General features: G+C 37.9%; 2 protein-coding genes and 5 non-coding genes across 7 annotated transcripts in view; 2 read left to right on the top strand and 5 right to left on the bottom strand.

Annotated features, from left to right (window-relative positions):
- The window catches only part of LOC137748807 (small ribosomal subunit protein uS15-like), a 29,723-nt gene extending 14,899 nt beyond the window's left edge, over positions 1–14,824 (top strand). The window contains exon 5 of the mRNA XM_068488996.1: positions 14,627–14,824. Within this exon, the coding sequence (XP_068345097.1) occupies positions 14,627–14,660 (34 nt within the window). The 3' untranslated portion in view covers positions 14,661–14,824. The remainder of the gene's footprint in view (positions 1–14,626) is intronic.
- Positions 118–234, bottom strand: LOC137749078 (U5 spliceosomal RNA). The gene has a single exon (XR_011070155.1). It is a non-coding gene; the product is annotated as a U5 spliceosomal RNA (small nuclear RNA).
- On the bottom strand, positions 1,597–1,715 carry LOC137749083 (U5 spliceosomal RNA). The gene has a single exon (XR_011070159.1). It is a non-coding gene; the product is annotated as a U5 spliceosomal RNA (small nuclear RNA).
- Positions 6,322–9,231, top strand: LOC137748806 (uncharacterized). The gene is made up of 8 exons (XM_068488994.1): positions 6,322–6,512; positions 6,800–6,916; positions 7,031–7,178; positions 7,263–7,352; positions 7,910–7,964; positions 8,101–8,223; positions 8,810–8,866; positions 8,965–9,231. Exons 1-8 carry the CDS (start codon positions 6,466–6,468, stop codon positions 9,093–9,095), a joined length of 768 nt encoding a protein of 255 aa, XP_068345095.1. The 5' UTR covers positions 6,322–6,465; the 3' UTR covers positions 9,096–9,231.
- On the bottom strand, positions 9,404–9,520 carry LOC137749081 (U5 spliceosomal RNA). Its single transcript, XR_011070157.1, has one exon. It is a non-coding gene; the product is annotated as a U5 spliceosomal RNA (small nuclear RNA).
- Positions 10,885–11,002, bottom strand: LOC137749084 (U5 spliceosomal RNA). The gene has a single exon (XR_011070160.1). It is a non-coding gene; the product is annotated as a U5 spliceosomal RNA (small nuclear RNA).
- On the bottom strand, positions 13,445–13,562 carry LOC137749085 (U5 spliceosomal RNA). The gene has a single exon (XR_011070161.1). It is a non-coding gene; the product is annotated as a U5 spliceosomal RNA (small nuclear RNA).
- Positions 14,825–15,609: the final 785 nt, after the last annotated feature.

Consider the following 15,609-nt stretch of genomic DNA (forward strand, 5'->3'; position numbering starts at 1 on the left):
TGCTTTTCTTATGTAATGAAAGTGGAGTGAAGAGACTTACGGACACGGGCATCGTGTCAATGCCCCGTGAGATCATGAAAAGCCAATGAAATATACTTGAAAACTAGTTTATAGGGGCTTCTCTGTGAAGAGAAACTCCTCTAAAAATTAGTGTATGCCATTATTTGAGGCAAGCACACGGTATTCTTTAGTAAAAGGCGAAAGAATAATTCGCTCTGTGCTCACCTCATGGCTGCATGGATACTAAATTTTCCATTTCCTCTATTTTTATAGCAGTTCCCATCGTGATGGTTTTGCTTCTGTTCCATGTGGGATTTTGAGAAACAACAACAAAGTGTTGCCCATTTGGCTTTACCTCAAAATCCCATTACTAACGTTCCCTTTAGATCTAATGATTTCAAATTTTACTGGATCTTCAATTATCCAATACCCTTTAAACATTTCAGGATAACCCTTTAAACATTTTAAGGTTCTCATTTGAAGTGTAAATAGGTGGACATCAAAACAACACTGAAGATGAAGAACAAGGTTTCGACAGAGCAAATAATAGGTGACAATTGACTCCAATAAAGGCACATTTGGAATGGATTATGCAAGAAGCACTTCTGGCTATAGACATTTTGTGACAAGTACTTTTATTAGTAGCATGTTAAAAAATTTCTCAAAAATACGCTTCATGAAAAACACATGAAAGTGTTTCATGAAGATGTGCTTCACCAGAAAATATTTATCCAAAAAGCACTAAAAACTATTTTCATGACCAATAAGTATTTGAATGTCCTTGATTACCATTTCATTTTTTTTTTTTTTTTTTTTTTTTTAGTTTTATAGATAGAGGGGACGCAAAGGAAATGAGGTATGAAAATGAGTGAATGACACATGGTGGGAGAGGTGCAGACAAAACCACCGCCAAAAGCTAAACAACATCGACATCTCTTCAATGCACCTTATAACTCGATTCTCGTCCAAGACCACCAGAAGTGGATATTAGAGTTGGTTATTGCAACTCACGACACTGTTTTTGAAAAAAGCTTAAAGTTAATAAAGGCCCATTAATCATCTCTCCTCCCAATCATCTTATAAATTTATGCATGTTATTTTATTAACTATAACAATTTTGACATAAAGACACAAATAAAAGAATATTAAAGAGCAGGGATGTACTTTAAGCATACATTGGTATGGGTTGGCTAAGTGCTCGACAAAGTGTCTCATCGAAAAACTGGAATTTTTATTTTGGCATTGTGCACACTATTGTTGGATGCAATGAGGATAGAGTTCTGCATCCTCATCTACTTAATTGTGCCCCGGTGAACTAACGTTCTAGCTTGGCCCTGCTCTCCCACATCATTTGCCTCGTATCTCAAGCACAAAATTGAAAAGCAAAAACTAAAAACGAAACCTAACCCTAAATTTCGAGCAGAACAACGTTAGAATTTGATTGTCCAACCTCCAAAAACAAATCAAACAAGCCATGAATCTGTTCTAAACATATTATCCGGCAAAAGAACAGGTAGTGTTTGCATATTGAACTTCATTTGTAATCTGCAAGGAAAGTTCCCGAACATAAAACTTTAAGTAACTGAAATTTGTAGGGCTTCTCTTGTAAGAGAAATCCCTTGAAAAAATTGGCGTATGCCACTGAAGGCGGTGCACACACGGTATTCTTTAGTAAAAGGCGAAAGAATAGTTCGCTTTGTGTTCACCGCATGGCTGCGTGGTTGCCATATTTGACATTCTCTCCTCTTGTAGGCGCATTCTCGCAGAGACTGTTTTGCATCCTCCGATGTGGGATTCAAATGCATTTACATATAATCACATCACATGCTAAAGGACATCCAGATTAACAGCCATATCATTATTATTTTAGACCAAGATATTAGGTTTTAGCTTGTCATGTGTAGCAATCACCAATTTGAAAACTTACAAATATACACACAAACGAAGCACACACGTACCACACATTTTCTTTTCCTAGATAGACGCTGGTGAATGTAACCTCCTCCTCTCTGCAGCCTTTGGCCTTCACACTGCTGGCTATTTTCCTCATCCTTCTATACATGTGGATTATTCCTCCGCCACATCCACAAACAAAACCCCGTCGCCGCCTTCTCCACCCAAGCTCCCTATCATCGGAAACTTGCACCAACTAGGGTTGTACCCTTATCGCTCGTTTCAAGCTTTATTTCAACGTCATGGCCCTCTCGTGCTTCTACACTTTGGAAGTGTCCCCATCCTTGTTGTCTCTTCAGCTAGGTTGCCCGTGAGATCATGAAAATCCATGACCTCACATTTTCTGGTCGACCAAAGTCCACCATCGTAAAGAAACTACTAAATACAACTGCACCGGGGTTGCATTTCTCCTTATGGTGAGTAATTGAGGAATATTAAAAGCATATGTGTCTTTTCGTTCTGTGAGAGAAGAGGAAACAAAATCTATGGTCAGCAACATGAAGCAATCGTCGTAATCAGTTTTGAGTTATTGTTGGCTTGTTCAATTCTTGCATTTGAAATTTCGAAACTTTTCGTTAACTTTGTTGGCAATGAGTGTTGTGTTGTTGTATTGCAGACCGGTAAATTACTTAAGGAGAACGACCAGGAAGTGGGTCACAAAAAGACGATAACTTCACTTACAAAATCCGCCGATGGTTCACATTTCCTAACTGGTTCCCTTGATCAATCTGCCAAGGCAATGCATCTCATACTCGCCGCCTTTCTTTTGTTCGTATTGAGTTGTTGCCGGCTCTGTACTCTTTACTGAATTGGGTTTTCTGTTGCGTATCTTTTAGCTTTGGGATACTAGAGAGTTGACACTTATCAAGACCTAGAGCGTCCAGTCAATGCCGTTGCAATGTCTCCTCTTCTTGATCATGTAAGTAAATTTCATCTCAAATGGGTTTGCATTATCTTCTTGCCAACTTGTTTCAAGTCAGAAAGTTTCCGGCATAAGTTCTAAGTTTGAAGATTTGATTATACTTAATCAACACACTTAGTTCCATCGCATCTCTCATTTACGCGCAATTAATCAAAACAAAATGCTTTTTGTTGCTGTCCAGGTGGTACTTGGTGGTGGTCAGTATGCAGGAGATGTCACCAGAACTGATCATCGTGCTGGGAAATTCGAAGCCAAATTCTACGACAAGGTAAACCATTCGACTTTGTTTATGTTTTGTAGAATGAATGTTCTTTGTTGTCGTCTCTTCAGTACATGGTTTTTAATTTTTTTTTTTCCGGATCCTATAGATTCTTGAAGAAGAGATTGGAGGTGTTAAAGGGCATTTTGGACCTTTAAATGCTTTGGCTTTCAATCCCGACGGCAGAAGGTATAGTTCGATTCCATAAATGTATTGGTTAGTTTCATGAAATTACCCCTAAAATTAATTTACTCTTGAAATCGAGATGAAATCGTGCTTAATTAAGGGTGCTGGAGTTTAATCTAAAGTGGTAGGGGAAAATTGTCTGCTTATATGCATTGAGAAGGTTGTTCTGGAGCTAGGAATTTCATGTTGTTTTGATTAAAAGCGTTTTAGCATTGATATTTAGGTTTTGTTTTACTATTTGTTTACTCCTTTTTTAACTGTCAGTTTCTCAAGTGGAGGTGAGGATGGATTCATACGTCTGCATCACTTCGACCCTGATTACTTCAACATCAAGATTTAGGTTGCAGAGCGTGCCGGAAAAGCTATTTCTCCCCTTCCCAAACCAGTCGTGTAGAAGAATTTGCAGATGAGATGATCGTTTTTATCATTCCCGGTAGTTCCAGTTAATTTTCAGATTTGATTTTAACTCTACAATTTTAGGAAAAAAGAGAACAAAAATGTAAACAGCTGACATGATAGTACAAGTTTCAGTTTGGTTTTTATAAGCATTTTGAAGCACAACATTTCTACTTGTATTGTCTTGACAAGCTAAGTTTGAAATGAAGACCTCGTATTGAACATTTTATTCTCAATTTCCTTTCGATATAGGGCATATTTAATCTTCATTTACCCTTGTTCATATCAACGGGCTTATAGCTTAGTTGATTATAAGCGTTCACCCCTTGCATTTGAGGTCCCGAGCAATGATTCCCTCCTCTCACAATATCGCTTCTATGAAATAAAAAAAGTTCATACGGTTAATTGGAAAAGAGTACTGTGTTTATAAGCAACATTCAAATAGGCTCATATATTCATCTGGCTATGCCATCTTCCCAGTTCACTGGCTATGAACAATGTAGCTTCTATTCTGCTACGTCATCCACAGCAGCACATTTACAAAGCAATTCACTATGGCTTACGAGCATCTGTGGAGGAACCCCATCACGTGAAATGCAGTTCACCGGTTCTAAAACAGTTGAGTAGAAGATTGTATTTATATAGTTTGCATCAGTAACTTGAATCTGTTACACTACCACTCCCCTACATCCAAGCACAAACCCTACCGCTCGTAGCGCACACTGCCACTCCAAACACGAGAAACGTGAAGTACCATTGTTTGCTCTCAGTGCACCGAAGCTCCAAAGAAAACTTGCCCTTGGAGTGTGCATAAAAACATTCGATCCTTGAGAATTGGTGTATGAAGAACTTACCGTACCTAATTGGTCATCAAGAAAAAACTAGTGGGAGATTTAGCAGGAAGAGCTTGAAGGAGCTAAAACTGCAATCTGCTGGATTCTCATGACCAAAATTGTGGAAATGATGGAGGATGAGTCCGCTAATACCTCTTAAATAAATGGTATATGAAGAAATATGATGAGTTATTCAACTAAAGACCGTATGAACTACAACTAAATAATGAGACCGCTGTTTTTACCAAGAAATGTGTTAGTATATATGTGTTGACCCTAAAAATTACAAAGTCTACGCGGCGCGCAGGTCAAATAACTAATAAGCTAACTAAGTCCTTCGGTTGAATGCGGGGCGTGCCAACTCGTCGGCCGAGATCGGCCGAGGCGTAAAATGCGTTGTTGTCGCGTTGAGCGCGTTGCTGACTTCTTAATCTTGCAACTACAACCGAGGAAGGAACAGTCTCGGTCTTTGGGTTCTAGAGCCTGAAGACGAGGCTGCTAGTTCTGCGAAGTTCACAAATCGTCGGTGCCCGATTCGGTCACCGTGATTATATTCGTAAGAGTATAAGCACGTCGAATCGACACCAAACTATACGGACACAAATATTCAAAGGTGATGTATGTCTTGATGGTGAACGTGGTTCGGCTGTCAGAATGCCGAACTCTAAAACTCACTTGTGAGTATCCAATCATAAAATCACTTGGCGTCCGATACGCCGAATTTCGTAACTCGTAACACTTTACTTCGCCGAGAGGGCTGATAAGATGACCCCTACCAATAAGGATTCGAAAACCCTTCTCGACCGAGACTTGGATAAGTAACTAGTCGGCCTCGACGCAGTGCTGTTTATCCAAACTGAAGGTGCTCCTCGGTCGGCTGATTCTACGGCAACAGTGATGTTTATCCAAACTGAAGGTGTTCGCCGGTTGCCTCCACAGTGCTATTTATCCAAACTGAAGGTGTGTCGGCGGAAAAAGAAAAGGAAAATTCTCAAGGTGTTTGAGAGATTTTGCGCAGGGCAATTGTATGTTGAATTGAAGGTCCTTCATTGTTGCATGATTTCTTGTATTTATAGCACCAACTCCTTGAGATCGAATTAAACCCCTATCTGGATTGGGAGTCCTTGCTCCGTTCCAACTTTGCTTCAAACCACCCTACTCCCATTAGGACTTTGAACTCACCCTCCTTGGGGGCTTTGTTCATTGCTGGTCGAGAATCCTAGTTGCACCAGGACTCCCTCGACCCTCTTTACTTATTTGGGCTATTCCTTCTTGCGATAGGACTCGACCATCCCTGCTAAATGGCCCGGAATCAATCAGGCAGCCCATAGCATTTTGACACAGCTTTGGGCCGAGCACAAACCTACCCTCGGCCCAACAATATTATTTTGAGCCCAAACAATATGTTTAATATTTAATGGGGTTATGCCATACTATTCTACTTATTTGATATGCATTTAATTAGCTAAATTAGCGTTGGACATTTTCTATATAACACAAAATGTCTGATGGTAGTTAGAAGAAGACTGCAATGTTTATGTCATCTTCTTGGCCTCCGAAAGAATAAACTGATAGAACAAAGTTATCCGTTGGTTCTTTGTAAAAAAAAATGTATATATATATATGTTAAAAAAAAAAGTGTCAAAGGTGTGGGGTTTTACCTTATCCTTGAGATCACTTGTTTTACGTTAGTTTAGGACATTTAGGTCAAATTCCTTATATGGGATAATGTTGCATTCATCATCATTCCATCTCTCTCAGACTCTCGGGGCATCGCAAAATCTCGTGACATTCATGTGGGCGTCTGTCACCGAAAATAACATTTGAGTTCTACGCTACTACCGTGTTCGCCTTCCACGTAGCCCTAAATCTCCTCCACCTCCCTCACCCTTTCCAGCTTTCCTGCTCTGGTTTTCATGGACATCAACAATCGCAACGTCAGCAGCAGCAGTACCTCCAGAAGGTAGTTTCTTCCCCCTCCCATTTCCTCTCCTATCCTGTTTGGTTGCTGAGAAAATGGGGAACGAGTTCAGATTAAACAAAATCAGAATTGTGACTTTCCTTTGTTTTCTGAGAAATTTATTCCATTTTTTCATTGTCTCAATCAATTCACCCTTCTTTTGGGAATTTCTCGATAAAAGTTGGGAAATTTTTTTTTTTTTTTTTCCATTTAACGGCAGAGGAATAATGGAGTTTGTGCTTACCTATAACAAATACTGTGAAAGTCTGATTGTGTATTTTTGTGGGCAGTGGTGGAGGAGGAAGAGATTGGGAGGTGAAAAATCATAGAGAAACATCGAAAGGAAGCGGTGGCGGCGGAGGTGGTGGCTCCGGCAAAGATAAAATTGACGCACTTGGTAGATTATTGTAAGCACTACACTAGCCTATCTGTTAATTATTTGTTAATCATTGTTAGGGTAAGGGTAATGCAGCTTAATGGCATAGTTTATTTAAACTCTAGCCTCTCTGTTACTTATTCAGGACGCGTATATTGCGCCATATGGCGGGTGAGTTGAGTTTGAATATGCGAAGCGATGGATATGTGAAGGTTAATGATCTATTAAAGCTAAACATAAAGACATTTGCTAATATTCCGTTGAGATCACATACTATTGATGAGATTAAGGAGGTTGGTGATCAGTTCTCGATAGTCCTTTATTTGTTAGATGAACTGCATAAATAGGATGCTTAATTATGTGCTGCGTCTTGTTAGGCTGTCAGAAAGGATAATAAGCAGCGCTTTGGCCTCTTGGAAGAAAATGGGGAACTTTTGATACGTGCAAACCAAGGCCACACAACAACGGTAGTTTATCTTGAATATCTGTTTTGAGTCGCTTCATGGAGATGCGAGACCTTCTGTTAATTGCTTGAATTGTCAACTGTTTCCGTAGATTACTGTTTTACTGCTTTAGTCACACGCTATCCAAGTAGTTTTTGTCTGTGTAATCTTGTGAAATCACAGCAAGGTATTAACTCGTTTCTCTTTGCATAATCTTGTGAAAGCACGGCCAGGTTAGAGTCTTTCTGTAAGTGGAATCTTTGTTGAGACTTGAAAATTTGGTTAAGCTGGAGAATTGTTACCTTACACTCTAAGACTGGATGTCCTTTCATTATTTTTTCTTGAGCTCTGAGTTTCAGATCATTATGTAGATACTTATGGAATACTTAACAAATCAGAATTTAGTTATCCAGTTTATTTGTCCTGTGCATTTTTAGATTATGGATCTGCCTAAAATGCTAGCTTAAGAATGGCATTGTATTTACCATTTTTTGCGTTGTGCATTTTTGGATTGAGCATCCATCTATACTTGTTGGCTTTAACATTATATGTTAATATCTACTCTGCGTGTATATTGACAGATAGTTGAATCTGAAAGATTGTTGACACCAATCCTTTCATCTGAAGAAGTTCCAGGTTTATCTTTTAGTGTGCAATCTTATTGCATTCTTAGCACATAATTTCTCAGTCAAGAATGAAGAGTTGTGCATGTTTCTATGGAAATTTTACCTCTTTGTTTGTCTCACTGTTTTTCTTTCCCTTTGATTTGCAGTTTGCATGCATGGGACCTACAGGAAGAATTTGGAATCCATATTAGGCTCCGGTCTAAAGACCATGAAAAGATTGCATGTTCACTTCTCACGTGGCTTGCCAACAGATGGGCAAGTGATTAGCGGTAATGTGTTTGATTAGGATTATTGATTAGTAAATTTTTCTTTTCATGAACCTGTGATGATGAACCGTCTTTCATTTATAATCGCACATGAATAACAACACGCACATGAATAACAACACTTGTCTGGGGAGGACCATTTGTAGACCCAATTTCTAAAACTTAGCACTTATCTATGCAATTTTTTGTAGACCTGAAAGTTTTACATATGTTTGCCATTTTTAAAGGTTTAAATTTTTCTCTTAGTTCATCAACTCTGTTGCAAGTTGTATACAAAGTTTACTTTAGTGAAGGAACAAATGAAGTAATACTGTTCACAGGTGGTGAACCTATTAAAGTATGTGATACAAGTTCTCCACCTTTGTGTCTAACCTCGATGAATTCTGCATTTTGTGGTCACCGACTTTTTCAGAATTTTAGATTTCTTAAAAGTTTTTAGTCATTCTCTAGTGTTTTAACGGGTAATAACTATCATGACTTAATGAGCTATAGTGGCAATGATTCTGAAAATATACAAAAGTTATTCATTTGAATCCAAGACACTTTTTTCGTCATACTGTAATAACTTGTTTGATTTGTATTCTTGTAGGTATGAGGTGCAATGCTAATGTTTTGATCTATCTCGATGTTAAAAAAGCTTTAGAAGGTATAGTTTTACAAACCATTCATTATCGAAGTTCAGAATTTTCTTTTACATTTGTCATGAACCCAAGCACCTATGATTTCTTGTAATTTTCATTGCAGAGGGAATGAAGTTTTACATTTCAGAGAACAAGGTGATCTTGACTGAAGGTTTTGATGGTGTTATTCCAGTCAAGTATTTTGAGAAAATAGAATCATGGCCCGATAGAAAGCCGATACCTTTCTCAACCTAAATCGGTTGGATGCAATCGTTCCATTTCTCTATTTCATTTCCGACCCGTTGGAGGATTGTAGCAACTATATGAGATGCAACGATTCTGTTTTTCGTAACATATGTAAAGCCGGTTGTAGTCAGCAATTTTCTTATCAATGGAAATCAGATTTGATGTTAGATTGATGTCTTTTATGTCTACACAACTAGAAGACTGCTTTTCTTATGTAATGAAAGTGGAGTGAAGAGATTTATGGACACGGGCATCGTGTCAATGCCGTGAGATCATGAAAAGCCAATGAAATATACTGGAAAACTAGTTTATAGGGGCTTCTCTGTGAAGAGAAACTCCTCCAAAAATTAGTGTAGGCCATTATTTGAGGCGGGCACACGGTATTCTTTAGTAAAAGGCGAAAGAATAGTTCGCTCTGTGCTCACCGCATGGCTGCATGGATACTAAATTTTCCATTTCCTCTATTTTTATAGCAGTTCCCATCGTGATGGTTTTGCTTCTGTTCCATGTGGGATTTTGAGAAACAACAACAAAGTGTTGCCCACTTGGCTTTACCTCAAAATCCCATTACTAACGTTCCCTTTAGATCTAATGATTTCAAATTTTACTGGATCTTCAATTATCCAATACCTTAATAGCACACTAACATTTCAGGATAACCCTTTAAACATTTTAAGGTTCTCATTTGAAGTGTAAATAGGTGGACATCAAAACAACACTGAAGATGAAGAACAAGGTTTCGACAGAGCAAATAATAGGTGACAATTGACTCCAATAAAGGCACATTTGGAATGGATTATGCAAGAAGCACTTCTGGCTATAGACATTTTGTGACAAGTACTTTTATTAGTAGCATGTTAAAAAATTTCTCAAAAATACGCTTCATGAAAAACACATGAAAGTGTTTCATGAAGATGTGCTTCACCAGAAAATATTTATCCAAAAAGCACTAAAAACTATTTTCATGACCAATAAGTATTTGAATGTCCTTGATTACCATTTCATTTTTTTATTTTATTTTTAGTTTTATAGATCGAGGGGACGCAAAGGAAATGAGGTATGAAAATGAGTGAATGACACATGGTGGGAGAGGTGCAGACAAAACCACCACCAAAAGCTAAACAACATCGACATCTCTTCAATGCACCTTATAACTCGATTCTCGTCCAAGACCACCAGAAGTGGATATTAGAGTTGGTTATTGCAACTCACGACACTGTTTCTGAAAAAAGCTTAAAGTTAATAAAGGCCCATTAATCATCTCTCCTCCCAATCGTCTTATAAATTTATACATGTTATTTTATTAACTATAACAATATTGACATAAAGACACAAATAAAAGAATATTAAAGAGCAGGGATGTACTTTAAGCATACAATGGTATGGGTTGGCTAAGTGCTCGACAAAGTGTCTCATCGAAAAACTGGAATTTTTATTTTGGCATTGTGCACACTATTGTTGGATGCAATGAGGATAGAGTTCTGCATCCTCATCTACTTAATTGTGCCCCGGTGAACTAACGTTCTAGCTTGGCCCTGCTCTCCCACATCATTTGCCTCGTATCTCAAGCACAAAATTGAAAAGCAAAAACTAAAAACGAAACCTAACCCTAAATTTTGGAGCAGAACAACGTTAGAATTTGATTGTCCAACCTCCAAAAACAAATCAAACAAGCCATGAATCTCTTCTAAACATATTATCCGGCAAAAGAATAGGTAGTGTTTGCATATTGAACTTCATTTGTACTCCGCAAGGAACGTTCCCGAACATAAAACTTTAAGTAACTGAAATTTGTAGGGCTTCTCTTGTAAGAGAAATCCCTTAAAAAATTGGCGTATGCCACTGAATGCGGTGCACACACGGTATTCTTTAGTAAAAGGCGAAAGAATAGTTCGCTTTGTGCTCACCACATGGCTGCGTGGTTGCCATAGTTGACATTCTCTCCTCTTGTAGGCGCATTCTCGCAGAGACTATTTTGCATCCTCCGATGTGGGATTCCCACATGCTAAAGGACATCAAGACTAACAGCCATATCATTATTATTTTAGACCAAGATATTAGGTTTTAGCTTGTCATGTGTAGCAATCACCAATTTGAAAACTTACAAATATACACACAAACGAAGCACACACGTACCACACATTTTCTTTTCCTAGATAGACGCTGGTGAATGTAACCTCCTCCTCTCTGCAGCCTTTGGCCTTCACACTGCTGGCTATTTTCCTCATCCTTCTATACATGTGGATTATTCCTCCGCCACATCCACAAACAAAACCCCGTCACCGCCTTCTCCACCCAAGCTCCCTATCATCGGAAACTTGCACCAACTAGGGTTGTACCCTTATCGCTCGTTTCAAGCTTTATTTCGACGTCATGGCCCTCTCATGCTTCTACACTTTGGAAGTGTCCCCATCCTTGTTGTCTCTTCAGCTAGGTTGCCCGTGAGATCATGAAAATCCATGACCTCACATTTTCTGGTCGACCAAAGTCCACCATCGTAAAGAAACTACTAAATACAACTGCACCGGGGTTGCATTTCTCCTTATGGTGAGTAACTGAGATATATTAAAAGCATATGTGTCTTTTCGTTCTCTGAGAGAAGAGGAAACAAAATCTATGGTCAGCAACATGAAGCAATCGTCGTAATCAGTTTTGAATTTAAGCGAAATGTTTATTAGACTTACTAATGATGTGGTATGTCGAACGGCTTTTGAGAGGAAGTGCAATGGTGGAGAAGGTGGGAGGACGTTTAAGGAGCTTTTGGGGAAGTATGTAGAGTTACTGGGACTAATCAATATTGGGGACTATATATCCCGTGGCTTTCTTGGTTGAGCCATTTCAATGGTTTGGTTGCCAAGATAGACAAGGTGACTAAGCAGTTTGATGACTTTCTAGTTCAAAGACTGGATATCATGACGAATTGAAAGGAGTTTGTCGAAGTTTTGCTTGCAATTCAGAAAGAAAACTTTACCACTAAACATACTTAAAGTGTAATCTAATTGGAGACAACAGTAGCCAATTACATTAGGATCATCAAGCTTCAAGTAATCTTGATCGATAAAAAAAAGGCAACTTAGTTTTAGACATAAGCGCACGATCAACCAAGTGCAAGTAAACAAGCATATGTTATGAGTATGAGTAATGATCTTAGCGGTTTTTATCTCAACTTTTAGGTTTCGTTTCACTTTTAGTTTTTATCCTCATTGGGGTTTTGAGTGTGATTCCAATAATGTCGAGTAGAAGGAAGAGAAAGGGAAAAAGGAAACTCGATCGTTTTGAGTTGTTTACATTTTGGCATAGAGAGATATGGTTGAGGCGTCGTGTCCTATGCGGTGCAAATCTTAGGAGGATTTATCATTCAGGACGGGAGATTCTCGTGTGGAATCAGAGATAAAGTGAAGATTGCTCAAACTCAACTCTAGTTAATGCGGGGATCCCAAAGAGATGCAGATGCAAGACAACAAGACGAGGAAACAATTCGCATTTGGGTTGCAGAGATTAGAGATGCTGCTTATGATTTGGAGGATGTCACAGATTTCCACTTCCATATGCAGAAATAGTAAACCAGTGAACCGTTCCTGGATTTCAATTGTGATTTTATCATCATATTAAGGTAATATATGAGCAGAATTTTTCTACACAACGTGCTTTAAACCTGGTTCCCATATCCTTCTGTAGTCCCGATCATATTCTTTTTTTTTTTTTCCCCCCCTACATTCATAAATTTTTTTAGTGCTTCAAATAAAGTTGTTGGTCAGGATCATGAATCAGTTTAAATTGGAGGCTCCATATACCTCATCTCATCTTAGTGCTTCTTTGATTCTTGCGGATGTCAAACCTGCATCGCTTGGTGTACAAGAAAAGGAGTATGCAGAGAATCTCTTTGAGTTACTCCAAGTTGCTCATCCGAATGGAATCAAAAGGAAATAGAATCCACTTTACGCGTCTCTACTGTTTGGATAGATAGCCTTTCAGATGAAGAATTTAGTGGAAGAATCATATCTACTCTCTTAGAAGCTTGCAGTGCGGATTATCACTTCTATCTCATGGTAGTGCAAGAAATTATGTACATCGTAGACAACAAGATGATCTTGACTGTAGGTTTCAACAACGTTGTTACAGTCAAGTACTTCGAGGAAATAGAATTACGACCTCACAGAAGGCAGGCACCTCTGTGAACATTGATCCAGAGAGGCACGAGCATTCGTGTTTTCCTTTCCCTTTTCGACCCATTCAATGGTTGTTTCAGGTGAGGAATCTAAGTTACCAAATGTAGTTAATGTGTATATTGCAAAGTTGCCAGAAATGTAGTTAAGCTTTCGCAAAGAGAACCATTATGTTGTACCAAATTGTAGGGCTTCTTTTGTGAGAGAAAACCCTCGAAAAAATTGGCACATGCCACTTAATGTGGTGCGCACACGGTATTCTTTAGTAAAAAGTGAAAGAAAAGTTCGTTCTGTACTCACCACCCGGCTGCTTGGTTTGCAAATTTCGACGATCTCTTCTTTTGTAGGCGCATTCTCGTAGGGACTGTTTTCTATGTTGGGATTTGCTTGCTAACTAATGACGTTTAAAGTTGAGATTTGAGGTAGTCGCATTTCTCCATTTAATCACATCACATGCTAAAGGGCATTAAGTTCAACAGCCATATCATTACTACTAGCCAAGTTGAAGGATGAAGAATCACATGACTTCGAGATTCTAACCGAAACCGTTCATGTTATAAATTTCTATGTAATTATCATCTCTACAAATAAAAAAAAATTAAAAAAAAAATCAATTAAAACTAAGGTTGCTTAGTCAATTAATTGTAGCAAATAGATAGACGGTTCGTAATTTATTCAACGAATCCATCTATCTGTTTTAATACAATTCAATGATCAAACGATTTCATATTTAATTGATTTTTTTGCAGAGATGATCTTCACAATGATTTATAATGTGAACGGTTTTGATCATAAGCATGAAGTTCCGTGAATTAGCTACATAGTGAATAAGAAGGAACTCATCTTAATTCATTGAGAAGCCAAGTTAATTCTCAATGTAATATATAGGGGAGGATGAAATTGTTTTGGGAAACTCTCGTAAATTAGGGGCTCTGTGTTAGTGCACCCTTTGCGCACCCTCAACGCGGCCCTTGTACTAGTCACATTATTCGCCTAAATTGTAATATTTACTCTTTTCTTAATTATTTCACATAAAGTTGGCCGGGCAAAGACCATATCATAATGAAGCAATATTTCACTTTGCTACAATTTATCGCTAAATACTTGATTTTGAGTGTGAAATTCCTTATTAAACGTGGTAATCTAATATTTGTTCCCTTGAAGAATGAAATTTGAGTCATGGCTTTCCTCCTAATTCATATTTATGCTTGTTATATAAGTAATAAATCATTGTTAGGCTGAAGCGGGCCTCACCACGAAATCGTTGTTGTTTCGTGTCTTGTACTATAAGTTTACATGTCAACTGTCGTGTCATTTGCAATGAAATTGTAGCGGCTACCTTGAATGCTTACTTCTTTGTTCTGTTGTTTGCAGTGAATCGACCACCGCCAGCACTCTTGTGGCTTAGGAAGGATTTGACTGGCAACAGTTTTGGGTGCTCCTGTTAATGTACTTTTTAAGAGAGTAGTACTTATGCTTTAATGTCTTATTTTCTTTCATTTGCTTCAAGTTGTATGACTTAATTCAGAATCCTGTGGAACACTCCTTCGTTGTCGATGCGCGTTTTGGATATTTTTCTCATATTCAGCTGCATAACTGTGCTATCTCTCGTGTTTGTTTAGTTTTCCATGGGGAGTTGATTTTGGTCACCATATATGAAAAATCAAACAAAAGCGATCAGAGTTCTCTGCCTACACCCACACCTGGGTTTTCTATTCAAATTCTTCAATTGGGTGTCGCTGTCGCCATATTCGATTTACTTAAAAGAGTAAACTATTGATTTTCCTCCTAATTTTCACGTAGCTTTCAATTTACCCTCTATTATTTAATCCTCGTTAATCACTATTTTTTCCATGCTATATAATTAGCTTGTATTGTATTTAGTGTAACGTAAGAGAGATGGATGATTTTTTTTATTTTTGTTGACAAGACGCATGATACTTAACCACAATAACGGAAAGTAATCATGCATTTATACCATGGTTTGAGTTTGATCTTCCTCGCCTCTAACAGCTAAGGAGAGTATTCAATTGGGAATTTGTGAGATTTTAATGCATTTTTATGGAATTTAAAAGATTTGGAGAGATTTCAGATAAAATTTTAATTCAATTCCTTTACAATCAGCAAATGTGAGATGTGTGGATGCTTAAAATAAATTACGAAATATCTTCATTTCTCTCCTATTCCTCAACTTTTTCAAATTCTTTAAAATAAATTTATAATTGAATACAGTTTTAATAAACTATCTTAAAATCCGAATTAAATACATTTTGAATCACTTAAAATTATGATTGAATACACTTTAAATTATAGAGGATCGTTTAAAATCCTAATTAGATATCCCTAAATCTATTATA

Source organism: Pyrus communis, chromosome 10, assembly GCF_963583255.1.
Source record: "Pyrus communis chromosome 10, drPyrComm1.1, whole genome shotgun sequence".
Classification (NCBI taxonomy): domain Eukaryota; kingdom Viridiplantae; phylum Streptophyta; class Magnoliopsida; order Rosales; family Rosaceae; genus Pyrus; species Pyrus communis.

Bases quoted from the DNA above. Each gene is read 5' to 3' on its own strand.
- LOC137748806 (XM_068488994.1), top strand. From the start codon at position 6,466: ATGGACATCAACAATCGCAACGTCAGCAGCAGCAGTACCTCCAGAAG. The intron at 6,513-6,799 runs GTAGTTTCTTCC...TTTTGTGGGCAG, and splicing joins AGCAGCAGTACCTCCAGAAG to TGGTGGAGGAGGAAGAGATT. The intron at 8,224-8,809 runs GTAATGTGTTTG...GTATTCTTGTAG, and splicing joins AGATGGGCAAGTGATTAGCG to GTATGAGGTGCAATGCTAAT.